We start from the raw sequence: 13,767 nt of genomic DNA, 5'->3' as shown, positions 1-13,767 counted from the left end.
AGGAGCACTTGATTTAGCATAACCCTATTGCCCTTATTTCCCTCCACATAATAACTTTAAAGTCTGTAATAAATAAAAAGTACCAGGGCAGGGCTGCGGCAGTAGAGGGGAGGGGGGCGCTGTGGAAGGTGCCTGCTCCCCGAGTCACTCGCCTTTGCCAGGAGGCGCTTTGAACCGTCCCTGGCATTGCTTTGGGGAAGCGACTCGTGTAATTAAATGGCAGGATGTGTGTAAGGTGACTCAGTGGGCACCGACACCTTCTCCGGAGCACAGACCAGGACTGCAAGCCTGCTGCTGTTGCTCGTATTCCTCCAAAGCCCTGTGGTCCTCCCCAGCCTAAAGCCAGGGGGTGGACAGGGGGCTGACACCCACAGCATGGGGTGAGGATGGGCTGCCAGCCTTGCCTCTCTTCACGGGGCATCTGTCTCAGAGAAGTCCAGGGTGCGGGGACTCGGGCTGGGCCAGGGCAAGGGGCACTGTGGACCTGGTGACACACACTTTGCCTTCCACGGGCCCTCCTCAGCTGAAGTTGCCCCCAGAGGGCCCAGTGACCACAGCTGTGGTTTTAAGATGCCCAGATGGCAGAGGCAGGGAGTTGGTGCATGTGTGGCTGCTCCTCAGCTTTGGAGTTTCAGAGCCAGGCTGGCATCCGGCTGGCATCCGGGCACCAAGTTCCACCCCCACCCCCACCACTGGGCTCTCCTGCTAGCATGTTTTGAGCCCAAATAGAGCCCCAGTTAAACTAGGCCTAGAAACAATCAATGGAGATGTTTTCTTCTCCAACTGGGGGTGGGGGGCAGGGAGGAAGCACCAATAAGAGGCCATCCACCCTGGAAGTGGAGTGAAGCTCCCAGGCTCCCGACCCCTGGAGGAAGATGCTGGGAGGGCCCAAATCAGGATCCAGCTCCTGTAGTGGCCTATTCGAGGGGAGAGGCAGTCGGGAGCAATGAACTAATATTAAATTTCTAATCTCCCACCTGGATCACTGCTAGAGCAATAATGACATGTCATGAAAAGCAAACTCTGCATCCCAAACACCAATGGTCTGATTCCTGAGCCTTTTCTCTCTTTGCATATGACCTAAGATGTTTTCGATGCAGGAAATAAACGGACTGAGGATACAGGAACCCAGACCTGGGGAAGGAAAAAGCAGGCCCTTGGTTCTACCTCCATGGAGCTGTGAGATGGAAATCGATGAGCTTCATCCAACTTCCCTGAAGAGCTTTTATCTTTACTTCCTAGTGTTCTGGGCATTCCCATTAAGTCCCTGAGGACAGGGCACTAAGTAGACCGTTCACTTTTGCAGGAGTCTTTGGCCACTGAACACAGAATTATAGATCCTCTATTCCAGTAGCATCCGAATAGAATAGAATATTGAACAAAATGTGGGACTGCCTGCTCCTTTGGGGCACCAGCAATTTGGGAGTCAATAAGGTATTTGTGCTTTAAGACAGTGATTTTTAAAGTCACTGCAGGCGCCGGGGGTTGCAGGAACTCTTTCTGCCATTTATTGTGCATTCTTGAGTACCCTTGTCTCACCCTCTCAGAAATAAAACTCATCTCCGGCAAAGGAAGTGCTTGCTCCAGATTTGTCTATCTTTCCAAATCGCAAATTTTCAACACATGTAAATTACAACTTAGCTCCCAGTACCCCACTAAAAATATTGCTCTCATCCGTTTCTTTTTGCCTTTGTCCCCACTCCCCCCACTTCACTCTTAAATGTTCAATTCCACATTCGCCCCTGGTGCAGGTGAGAAGCAAGGAGAGACAGTGGTCGACCTCATCCCAAAACATGTGCATTTTCTGAGGCTGCTCATTGGAACACATTGTCTCCAGACAGTACAGAGCTGGGTGCTGGGGCTTCTGCGTCGTCTCTAGAATTCACTGAAAACAGATTGCCTGAGACACCCCTCCTTCCCCCAACAAGCAACAACTCTTGTCTCTCTCTGTCTTCCCCCACCCCTTCATTTTTTTTTTCTCCTTTTTTTTTTTTTTTTTTTAAAGCAATGCTTTGTTGTGCTAAAACTAGTTGGGCGAGTTAGGGTGTTGCTGCCGCTCCGGAGGCCCTGGCCAATGGAACCCGATCCACCCCGCTGTGCGTAAGCGCGCAATTAAGGATTTAACCAAGGCTGTACTGCGCCTCAGCCAGCAGTCAGCCAGCCGGAGACGGAGCCTCCGCGACTCCCAGCCTCCTCCTCGCCGCCGCCGCCGCCTCTCCTCCTCCTCCTCTTCCTCCTCCTCCCTCGCTCCTACAGCCATGTCAGCTTAGACCGGAGCAGCCCCACAGCCAACTCGGGCCGCCGCCGCCGCCGCCGCCGCCAGCGAGCGATGACAGGAGTGTTTGACAGAAGGGTCCCCAGCATCCGATCCGGCGACTTCCAAGCCCCGTTCCAGACGGCCGCAGCCATGCACCACCCGTCTCAGGAATCGCCGACTTTGCCCGAGTCGTCGGCTACCGATTCCGACTACTACAGCGCCCCGGGGGGAGCCCCGCATGGCTACTGCTCTCCTACCTCGGCTTCCTACGGCAAGGCGCTCAATCCTTACCAGTACCAGTACCACGGCGTGAACGGCTCCGCCGGCAGCTACCCCGCCAAAGCTTACGCCGATTACAGCTACGCCAGCCCCTACCACCAGTACGGCGGCGCCTACAACCGCGTTCCGAGCGCCACCAGCCAGCCAGGTACCGGGAGTGGGGGTGGGAGTCAGGGTTCGGGAGGAGGGAGATGCGGTGGGACTTGGGGGAGCCGCGCTATCCACTGCAATGGGGGAGCACCCGGCGGAAGGGAGTGGGGGCCGGGACTTTACAAACGGGAGAGATTCCCCCTCCAGCATTTTAGAGACTCTTAGCAGAAGCAGCCTGCGGGGAGTGTTCGGACTAGCGTCTCTTCTTTTCGGTCCCTTCAGGCGACCGCTCAGTCGCTGGATTCCCAGCTTGCCCGGAGAGCAAGCCAGCTAAACTGGAAAGGGGGTAGGGAGAAGGCTATTTGTTGGATTTGGAGGGGGGGAGGGCGGGTAGGCAAGCTCGGTCGGTGGGAGTCGGGATGCACGGCTGCCTCAAAGACTCCGTAGGGAACAGCCTGGGAGTAGCTGCGAGCCAGCGTGGTGTGGGTGCCCGGAGCACGCGGGGCAGGGTGGGGGCCCGCGAGCCCTAGCCCGCCAGAGGAAGAGCGCGCCGAAAGCCCTGCGGTTTATCCAAGGCATTTCCAAAAACAAAAAGCCATTTAAAGGTGGAGGAGGTTTGCTGAAGGGTCACGTTATTGGAGCAATATTTTTTTTTCTCCATTGGGTGCCTAAAATTTGTTTCTCCTTCCCATCTCCTTTTTCAAGGCGTCTCCTTTTTCATCTGCCTTGAAACTTAGTTGGAGAGTTTGAGGGTTAGTGAGTTTGGGCGGTAAGAGAGGTATGAGGTCTCCTTGGAGAGGTTTTGCTGGTCAGGTTTGATCTCTTCCCACCAGCACATTAATAATCCTGCTAATATTAGCATCCCCTGCTCTGGCAGAATGGAGACCACAGTCCTCATCCTCCACCCTTCCTTTCCCAGGAGCTCGGCGCTCGCGCGCACACACACACACACGCACACACACACACACACACACACACACACACACACACACCCCGAGGAGAGGGTCTCCGCCCCTTTCAGAGATGGGCACTTTTGATAAGAAGGTACTTTTGTGAAAGGGGACTTGTGGCCCCAGGGCACGTTTGGAAAACAAGCGTTCGGAGAGTCTTTCCGCCCCCCCCCCCAACCCCGCCCCAGTCTATACTACCAAGTCTGCTAAATTCGTCCTGATCTGCCGCCCCTTTCCTACGAAAACAACCTACTGCAGATTCTTTTTCAAACTGTAACTCTTGATAAACTTTACAAGATTGCCGGAGTGGGTGGGTGGGTGGGTGGATGGGGGTGGGAGGAGGAGAAGTGGGGTGTCTTCGTTCCTTTCAGTGGCTGTGCTTCGTGCATACATGAAAGATTTTTTTTTTTTTCCTTTTGGCCAAGAACTTATTAAGTCTATTTGTAAAAGAAACCAGACACATCTGTGCCCTCGCAGATCTGCAGGGAGATTATGGGGGCTGCATAATCGACCCTCTGTCTGCGGCGGCTCGGACCGCTTGCCTCTGAATTGAAGGAGCAGTTTGCTTGTGGGTCTTTGAACTTTGGAGACCTCGGTTAGCGTCTTCCCTGCCCATGCGTCTGGCCTCTGCGGGCGCCCGAACAGACGCTGACATAAGGGGGACCACGACCCGGGCTTCCTTGCTTGAATCCCCGGGAGAGACGGGCCCAGAACTCACCCCAGAGCCGTCGGTGAACACAAGGTGGGATTGAAAACGAATCCGGGTGAAGCAAGAACCGCTGCAAGGGCTAAATCCCGGACGCCGAGAGGGGAGTTTTGCTGTGCCAGACGCTCTGCAAAAACCCAGGAGAACCTGAATAAACAGAAAAGGGAATTAATCAGGCTACCTGGCCTTTTCCATGATTGGGGCGGGGGGGGGGGGGTCCTCCCGTGAAGTAAAGGTGGTGATATGGGGGAAAGAGAGTGAAGGCTGCGTGCTAAGAATTTCAAGGACTGTATTCGCAAGTTCTGCAAAAGGGCCATTGTCTGCCAACGAGTTCTAACCGGGTCTGTTTTGATTATTTAGAGAAAGAAGTGGCCGAGCCCGAGGTGAGGATGGTGAACGGCAAACCAAAGAAAGTTCGTAAACCCAGGACTATTTATTCCAGCTTTCAGCTGGCCGCGTTACAGAGAAGGTTTCAGAAGACTCAGTACCTCGCCCTGCCTGAACGCGCCGAGCTGGCCGCCTCGCTGGGACTGACGCAAACACAGGTAAATCCAGCCGCGGCCTGGGCCAGAGCCCCGCCTGGGCTGCAAGCCCGGCTGGACCGCGCGGTTCGGTCCCGGCGGGCTGGAGCCGACTCATCAGGGCCCGCGAGAAACTCAGACAGACAGACACTGACCCCGCGCCCTCCCCTCTAGAAGTCAGGCCGGGCGCCGTCGCCGTGCGTGGTGGGGACGGCCGCGAGACGTCGTTCATCCCCAGAAGCAGCCCCCGCCCTTCGAGGTTACGGGGGCCGAGGGGCCAGTTCCCTAGATTGGGAACAAGGGGAGGGTTGTCTCGAGGACACCCTCGCAGCTTTAAGAAACTGCCTAGTGCTCTGCACAATGCAGAGCAGCTGGGGTGAGCAGGGTCCGGTCCCCGCGCGGGGGTCTCAGGCCGCGCGCTGGGGGCCGGAAGCAGAGGGTCACGCCCTGCGCCTGCGGCCGGTCCGAGGTGGGGGGCGCTGTGGCTCGGGGAAGTCTGCCCTGGAGGGTCCCCTTCACTCCCACCGCAACCCCACGGTGGCCTACGGAAGAATAAAGAATGTCCTCGAAGCCGAGCAGGAGTGAGAGGAAAAGGAGGCGGTCGGGCAACCGGGAGACCACTCCTTGGTCCCCCTCCTACCTCGCGAGGACGCGCCCCTGGCGCACGGCGCTCAGGCGGTTGTTTTGGAGACGTTCGTGGCGCCGCATTGCGTGCGTCCCGCGCTGGGTTACACGTGCGCGCTCGCCGGCGCGGACACTCGCTCCCCCTCCCCCGGCCCCAACCAAAGACCGAAGCCTTGCCCCAGCGGCGGCCCTTCTGGGACCCATGATCCAGGCTGTGCCCCCGGGTCCAGCCCCTTGACCATAGGCCGCCAGCTGCGGGGGGACACCAGGGTCCGGCCTCCTGGGGGCCGAATTAAGCCCCAGGTCGCCGCCCTGGGGGAGGCGCGCGGGCAAGCACCTGAGCGTCCCGGTAACGTGTGCCTTTGTTCCCCTCCCCCCCACCCAGGTGAAAATCTGGTTTCAGAACAAAAGATCCAAGATCAAGAAGATCATGAAAAACGGGGAGATGCCCCCGGAGCATAGCCCCAGCTCCAGCGACCCTATGGCGTGTAACTCGCCGCAGTCTCCAGCGGTGTGGGAGCCCCAGGGCTCGTCCCGCTCGCTCAGCCACCACCCTCATGCCCACCCTCCGACCTCCAACCAGTCCCCTGCGTCCAGCTACCTGGAGAACTCGGCTTCCTGGTACCCGAGCGCAGCCAGCTCAATCAATTCCCACCTGCCGCCGCCCGGCTCCTTACAGCACCCGCTGGCGCTGGCCTCCGGGACACTCTATTAGACCAGCCGCTTTCTCTTGCTCTCTTTTTTGGGACTACTGTGTTTTTGCTGTTTTAGAAAATCAACCTTTTTTTAAAAAAAGGAATTCATATGGGAAAGTTTGGAAAAAACGGAAACAAACAAAAAAATTCATGTGTAAAGCTTTTTTTTTTTTTTTTTTTGCATGTAAGTTATTGCATTTCAAAGGACCCGTCCCCCCTTTTTTTACAGACGAACATTTTTGCGCAACTGTGGACACTATCAATGGTGCCTTGAAATCTATGACCTCAACTTTTCAAAAGACTTTTTTCAATGTTATTTTAACCATGTAAATAAGTGTAGATAGAAGAATTAAGCTGTATATTCTGGATAAATAAAATTATTTCGACCATGAAAGCAAAATGTTTCTAAAAGATACTCCATATGCCCCCCTTACAATGGGCTAGTGATGTTTTGTGCAGGCTATTATAGGAAGACAAACTGTAGAGATCCAACAAGGCAAAAGGAAAACAGAAAGTGGGGATGCATGGATACAGAACTGTAGATGTGTGTATGCTGGATGCTGTACTTTATATGTCTATATACGTATGTGGCCTGTTTAGAGTACTGCCATATAATATATATTAAGGTGATTTTTGGCCTAACCACAAAAACGTTTAGATAATTTTAAGTTTAACCCCAAATTGTTTCAGGTAGAAAGTAATGCTGAAAATCTAAATACAGCCCTCCCTCTCTGTGTGTGAGTAAGAAAGAAGCAGAAATCCCTCAATAACCACTCTGAATTCTAAGCTCAAAGCAATTATGGTGGAGACTGCCCCCCCCCCACCTCCATCAGCCTCTGTGTATTGCCAGAGCAATTAGACAAATTACACTCCCTTCAAAGGGAGCTTCCAGAGATGAGAAAATGAAAAAAAGAAAAAGAAAATTCCCCTCCTTTTACATTTTTTTAAAAAGCTGAAATCTTTTGCAGTGTGGCAAATGGTAGTGCCTTGGACTCCCTAATGTATGATTATAAATTTATCTGAGCTCTTTCACAAGAGGAAAGGATCACGGGACTTGAAAACAATGATGGACCTAAATCAGTCGGCCAGGCAGGGCCTGTGGGGGGGAGGGCGGGAGGTGGTAATGGGGGGCGGGGGTTGGGGGGGGGGGTGGTTTCTTTCGGCCAGGAAAGGGAATTGTGAGGTGGAGGAAAGGAGGAAAGCATTGTGGCCCCATGTTGATTTTCCTTCGTGTGAGATAGATAATACTCCAAACATAAGTTTATTTCCTTCATCCTCTTTACCACTGGTTTTTTCAGGAAGGAGCACTCCCCGCTTTGCTTTTACATTAAACAGTGGCAAAGCAGCTTCCAATCGGTGGGAAGTTGAATCTGTTTGCAGGGATTTCTCTTTTGTGAAGGCTTCTCCGGGGCGGAGAGGATGGACGTGCAGCAACCCTGGCCTCTGTCCCGTCCTTCTCCCCGCACCTCTGCACAGAGACGTCAGCAGTGTGACCACAGAGAGGCACGGCTCGGGTCTAGAGTTGCGCTCTCAGGCCAGAACTCTAGGTGTCTTTTTCTGACTGTCCCTTAGTCCGCCTGATTCTGTTTCCTTGGGACACCAAGGGAAATCATTTGTTGGAAATTACAAGCTGCATGAGTTATATTTTACAGCTAGGAAGTCAGCAGTAATAAATTTGACAAAAGAGTCTTCTTGGGGGTGGGGAGTGGAGATTAGAACGTAAAAAATTACATCCTGTCATCTGAGGATTTCTGAGAAGGTTTTTCCAGGGCTGGGAGACTAGACCTGAAAAGGCACGCTGTGTGCCCGGAGGGGAATTTACCTGTGTGTTCTTTCGCCTCTTTCTCTCTTTCCTCTGCTCGTCTCCTTCCTTCTCTTCCCCTTTCCTTTCTAACCTGCCAGTTTGGAAAGGCCTAGAGGGGGGGTTCGAAGGTTTGCGTGTCTTGAAGGGACACCCTGCCTGGCTGCAAGGTGGCTCGTGGGCCGTGGCCAGGGCTGTGGACCACCCCCTCCTCGCCCACCCCCAAAGCGGTTCCCTTTTCGAAGTTGCCTCCGCCTTCGATACCCTCCAGCTCGTCTTTCTTGGAAGAAGGTCCGGGTGGTCACGCGCCTGGGGGAAAGCCGTGCGGAGCCCACTTTGTTTTCTGCGTTGGCAGAGAATAGGAGGATGAGGGAAAAGGTAGAGGGCTCTGTTTCCTGCTTTTCATTCTTGGCTTGTAAGACTTTCCGGAGTTTCCATTACACCGAAAGCCAGCGTTTTCTATCCGGCGGATCCGGCTGGGAGAAATCCCGCGCCCGGGCGCGGCTGTCGAGTGCCAACTTCCCCCAGCGCGGGCGCCCCTCGCCACCCCGGGGTGCGTGCTCGGGAAGGTTGGAGGGGGTGGACCCGCTGTTGGCCGGAGTGGGCAAGCATGTGCCCGGAGCACACTCTATACTTTTCTACACGTGGAGAGGGCAGATATTTTTCCAGGCGTCCCCCATCATCTCCCCTTCTCTTTTCCTGGCCTTGAAAAGGGGATCCCTTCACTACCACCACCGCCCCCCCTCGTCCGTCGTGGTCAAGCAGAGGCAAGGGCGAGTTCGGACTCTTCCCGGAAAGAAGAGGGAAGCTCTTCTTTACTGACCACCCCGCCACCCCCAGCCCTGACACTGCTTGTCGTTGAGGACATCGGAGCCTCGCTGCGATGCGGGCGGGCGGAGCGCTGCGCGGAGACTTGGTTTCAGAATTCCTTCCCTTGTGCTAACCTCACTTCTTCCACTCGCAATGGCCTCTTCTCTCGCGCGGTTTTTTTTTTTTTTTTTTTTTTAACTTGGTCTAGGAGTCGTGGACAAAAATATTCTGGCAAACCAGTCTGCAGCGGGTTTTCCCTGGCACCGCGGGGATTCTCCCTGGGGAATTTAACTCCCTGCAGTCCTGCGCCCAAGGATATAAAAATAACAGATCCTCAGCAAAGACTAAAAATATCCGTGTGATGTTCCCTTTCCTCCCACCCTCCCGCCTTCCCTCCATTGTTTATTCCTATATCTAATGTAAACGGGTACCACTACCCGCCGGCGCGGTCCCCAAATGCCCGACCCCACTCTCCTGACCTCTGCCTGCCCCTTCCGGTCTCCACTTGCCTAGCTGTCAATCTACTGCTCCCGAGATGTCAAGCTCACCCCCATATTTCAGTTTCTTTCGCGTGGGCTTCTTCACCGTGCCCCCGTGCTCCCAAGCCCCTGTCCCCATCTTCAGACCTCCTCACAGCGCCCGGGAGGCCGAGGGCATGCTCCTGGCACGGCTGCATGACTCTGGTGCCCCGTCCTCCTCCCGGACCCTCCTGTAAAAGATGAGATAAATTGGCCTTTGTTTGAGGCTCGTGTCGGGCTAGGCGGATTTCTGCCCTCTTCCCCCCCTTTTTCCTGGCGGCCACCTCCTTGTGGAACGGGGGGCGGCCGGGGGAGCTGAGAGAAGCCGCATTCCTGTGGGTGCCAGGCGGCTCCAGTGCTGAGCCGCAGGGCCTAAGACACACACACAGGAACCCGCAGGCCTCGTTGCCCTTGATCTCGCTCGCTCACTCGCCCTCCCGGTGGGGCACCCACCCGAGAGCCCGTCCACCCACACTCGGATCCACCCAGGTCTCGGCCTCGGGCAGCAGCGTGTTGACCTGCACACCAACACACGCACACACCCCCTTCCGACGACAGAGGCGCAGGCCAGGCCAGGCCAGGCTCTCCCCGCCCATGCCCATCCTCTCTCTCCCGCCCCTTCTCCCACAATCCCAGACGCGCCGGCTGGCCTCCTTTGGCTTCTTTGATCCCACCGGACGCCCCGCGGCTCGCGGCGTCCTGGCCGCGCCGTCCCGGGAGTCGCCCACAGCGCGCCGAGGCCGGGCGGCGCTCGCCTCCTCGCAGCGCGCCCTGCATTTTCCTCTGGCCTGGACACCGTTCGGTCTCCGGAGCTCTCCAGCCCGGAGCGCGAGGGACGTCTCCCGGAACCCTGCCCCGTGCCCCTCTCCTGCCCCCTCCCCAGCGCTTCTTTTATTCGAAGAGAGGGACCTTTGGGGCGACCCAACCACCACCCGCTCCCCGCCCCATCCCGCAACCCCCGGGACGGCGCGCCTCCCCCAGGCCACTGGGCTGTCTCCAACCCGGAGCGCTCCAGCCCTCCCCGGAGGCACGCCCTGAGGGCAGACGCCCTCCGGCACCTCTGGGCAGCGCGCCACGCCGGCGGGCCCGCCTGCGGTCACCCCTGTCCCCCGCCCAGAAGCGCCCCCTCCCACAGCAGCGGGGCGGAGGCTTCCGCCCCGGGGGACGTTGGGGAGGGGGCGCCGCGGCTCGCTCCCGCCGCCCGCTCTCTCCCAGGTTGCCTGCGAGTGTTGCACACTGTACGTGGTTTTTTCAGAGTCACAGCGAACTCTGGGCCTCGAAAACAGCCCCAAGAGCGGTAGCACATGTGGGATTGGCTAAATATTTTTCTACGCAGTCCGGTCTCCCACCCCCGCCCCATCCGTTTTCTTTTGCATCTGACAAGCTTTCGGCTCCCCGGCGGTACGGGGCAGCACGTACACGGAGTGTCGACTGCGGAGGGGCGGGCGGCGGGGGGGAGACTTCCCTTTCAATCATCCAGGCTTGTCGGCTGTAAGGTAATAACCTGTTTTATAGGTCGAGCTCTAACCGTAAAGATAGGAACCGAGGGAATGTACATGAATCTCTCTTTAAAAGAGAAGAGAGTCCCGATTTGCCGCAATTAAGTGTTTTTGCTCTTTTGTTCGCTGGGACTTCGTATTTACTTCTGCTTTATGGGGACCCGAAGGAGTCTCTGCCAAAAGCGCACGTATTTTTGAGTCTGTTCCACATCCTAAACCAAAATTTATATAAAATCGTGAAATACCACACATTACGACCTTTCGCCACAGGAAGGGGAAAATAGTTGCTTCATAACATCATTACACACACACACACACACTAAGTTTCAGTAAGAATTCTCTGTCAAACCACCACGCACAGTCTAGTGTTTTGTTTTTTTTTTTAAGAAGCAGGTGAAGGTGAAAGGCGGTAAACAGTCCAAGCTACGATTTATTTTAAAGTGTTTTTTTTTTTTTTTTTTTCCTTGCAAAGGCGAGAAGACAGAATTCTGCCCCTGGAAGCTCGTTGTCATTCACGGACTATTTCTGCCGTTTGCCATTTGCAAGGTGGGAGAAGAGGGCGGGGCAAGAGGCAGGATATGGACTCAACTTTCATCTGTAAGCAGGGGTCACTAAACAGGGGACATTTCATTATTGCCCTTAAATTCACAGGAGCTAAGGAAGCCTGCTTGCCACCCCCGCAGGGTGGCCCTGGCTGGGTAGCTCCAGGGTTTGCTAGGTGGTGGGAGGAGAATCATCACACATTGTCCTAGAGGCTGGAAAAGATGCCCAGGAAATTCTCAATTTTCATGGTGGGAAAAATGAGCTACTGGTAGTGTACCAGATTTAGGTCCCCCTGACCAGGACCTCCCCACCAGGAACCAGAGCTGGAATCCAGAAGTTTCAGCCTGGGCAGGGTTTACCTTCCAGAAGGCAGCAGCTGGAACCCAGGGTCTGCTTTCACTATGGAGCCAGCACAGTGTTCCAGTGTCTCTCTAGGCTCTCTTGCTATAATTCTCCAACTGCCTCTCTCCTCTGTCCCTCCACAGTTTAAGGAGACTGACCTTGCTCTTTAGCAACAACATCTGGGGGCAGGGACAGTTCTTTATCAAAAACACCAGACTTTCTGGAACACAGAAAGAAGTACATCAGTAACGGTAGCAAAAGAAGCAGCTGGACTGGTTGACATGAGAAGGGGTGGGTTAATTAATAAAAGTTAATGATAGGATTAAAGCCAATAGCCAGCCAAGGTGAGTAGAGGAGAGGGCTTCCCATCCGGCTTTATTTAATTAGCAGCAATTAATACATTTTCTGCTGATATCCTTTAGGACTCTCAATGACTTGTTCTCAGTGAAACAGAATGGAGATGAAGCTCAGGAACACTTACAAACACCCAGGGCATTTTGCTCTGATGACAAGAGAGATTGAAAATTCATTTAAGAAAATGTTCATAAACAAATGACAGGCACTTTCTGAGGCTGCCTTGGTGGAAACAATGATGAAACTAACAAATGTTCTTTGCTTGGGGGAGGGGCACCTTTTTTTTAAAAGGACTATAATGCTTTAGGAGAGAGAGGGGGGAAAGACAGGTTTAAAAAGAAAGAAAGAAAAAGAATTATTTCAGACACTAGGCAGCGGCAGATGTAGAAGCCCTTGCAAACACATCAGCCCTCCACATATTGAAGATTTGGACACGTAATGCTTCAGACCACTGATTTGCTATTTTCTTAATTCCCGCTCTTCTTTTTCCATATGAATCAAACAGTCTTTTGTCCTTCAGGGTTTGATTTGATCGCTACTGTTCACATTTCACTTTTGTATTTTCCTCTTCCTATACCATTACTCATTGAGTGCCCTGTGAAATTACAATCGTACATTTTCAACTCAGCAACCCATTTGCAGTACAAAAATAGGGTCTAAATAATGGCTGAATTAGCCCTACTGGACAGTTTCAGATGTAACACTCTGTAATAATTATATTGCAGGCTGGATTAGGATGCTATTATCATAATCTGGACGTTTACAATTATCTGTAATTTGCAAAGATGCGCCAGGTCTTGATTACAGCAGTTTTTTTTTTTTTTTTTTGTATCACGCTAACCATCACTAAACAGTGACAGTAATAACAGCTAATTTTGCTGGCAATATAAGAGGTGCTGGGGTGTGCAAACAATTTCACACCTGGATGTGCTCACTCAACCAAGAATATAGAGAAAGCGCTTCTGCCCTGAGACTCAGAAAAATACTCTCCTCTGCTTCTGTTCAGTATAGATTTCTAGACCCTGATCATTGCTTAAGAGGGATTCACTGGGGGTAAGTTTTTATTTCTCGCATACTACAAGACACAGCTCATATTTCTATTCTCACACAAAGCTGTGTGTATTGCTCTTGTGATTTTTTATGGACTGCAACTTTGCTCTGGAGATGGTTTTCATTTCTGACCTTTTATTCCACTTTAACAGTAAAAGGGTTGTGGTTCTGGCGAGTACAGTGATTTGGGTGAGAATGGGATCCTTAAGAAGCCAATCTGTCTCTCTTGCTTTCTGTGCTGTTGCTCTTTGGTGCAGCTTGTGACTGGAAGCTGGGACGTGCACCAGGTTTCTGTAAGGTGTGAAGGGAAGTCTGCTAGAGGTTCCAGGCTGAAATAGACTTTGAAACATTGTTACTCAAAACGAGTCCTAGACAAATCCATGGAGGTCTTACACATGGTGATGGTTTTAAGTTTGGGGGTGTTGAGTGTGCAAACAGAGGGACAAATGCCCCTTTAGCATCACAGGTATGCGGACATTAGCAACGGCAGGTGTAGTCTGAATCTTTCCGACTTTATAGCCCCTTTGACGCCTTCTTATATTGGGGAGAAAGTTTCCGGAATAACTGGCCTCCAAAACCACTTGAGGGCTGCTTTCCAGTGTCTTTGCCTCAAGCTGGGGGCGGGGGAGGGGGGGAAGGCGTGGGATGCTGACCCGGAGAGCTGTGGCCTGAGAGGCCCCAATGCCGAGACCTTGGGACTGGAGGGGCACGATTGGCCGAGATGCAGA

General features: G+C 53.6%; 1 protein-coding gene across 1 annotated transcript; it reads left to right on the top strand.

Annotated features, from left to right (window-relative positions):
* Nucleotides 1-2,154: 2,154 nt before the first annotated feature.
* Nucleotides 2,155-6,522, top strand: DLX5 (distal-less homeobox 5). Its single transcript, XM_061166298.1, has 3 exons — nt 2,155-2,684; nt 4,643-4,827; nt 5,813-6,522. The coding sequence occupies exons 1-3, from the start codon at nt 2,330-2,332 to the stop codon at nt 6,140-6,142; spliced, it is 870 nt and encodes a 289-aa protein (XP_061022281.1). The 5' UTR covers nt 2,155-2,329; the 3' UTR covers nt 6,143-6,522.
* Nucleotides 6,523-13,767: the final 7,245 nt, after the last annotated feature.

Source organism: Dama dama, chromosome 18 (assembly GCF_033118175.1).
Source record: "Dama dama isolate Ldn47 chromosome 18, ASM3311817v1, whole genome shotgun sequence".
Classification (NCBI taxonomy): Eukaryota; Metazoa; Chordata; class Mammalia; order Artiodactyla; family Cervidae; genus Dama; species Dama dama.
Note: the sequence above shows the minus strand (reverse complement) of the source record. Positions and strands in the feature narration are given on the sequence as shown.

Bases quoted from the DNA above. Each gene is read 5' to 3' on its own strand.
- DLX5 (XM_061166298.1), top strand. From the start codon at position 2,330: ATGACAGGAGTGTTTGACAGAAGGGTCCCCAGCATCCGATCCGGCGAC. The intron at 2,685-4,642 runs GTACCGGGAGTG...TTGATTATTTAG, and splicing joins GAGCGCCACCAGCCAGCCAG to AGAAAGAAGTGGCCGAGCCC. The intron at 4,828-5,812 runs GTAAATCCAGCC...CCCCCCACCCAG, and splicing joins TGGGACTGACGCAAACACAG to GTGAAAATCTGGTTTCAGAA.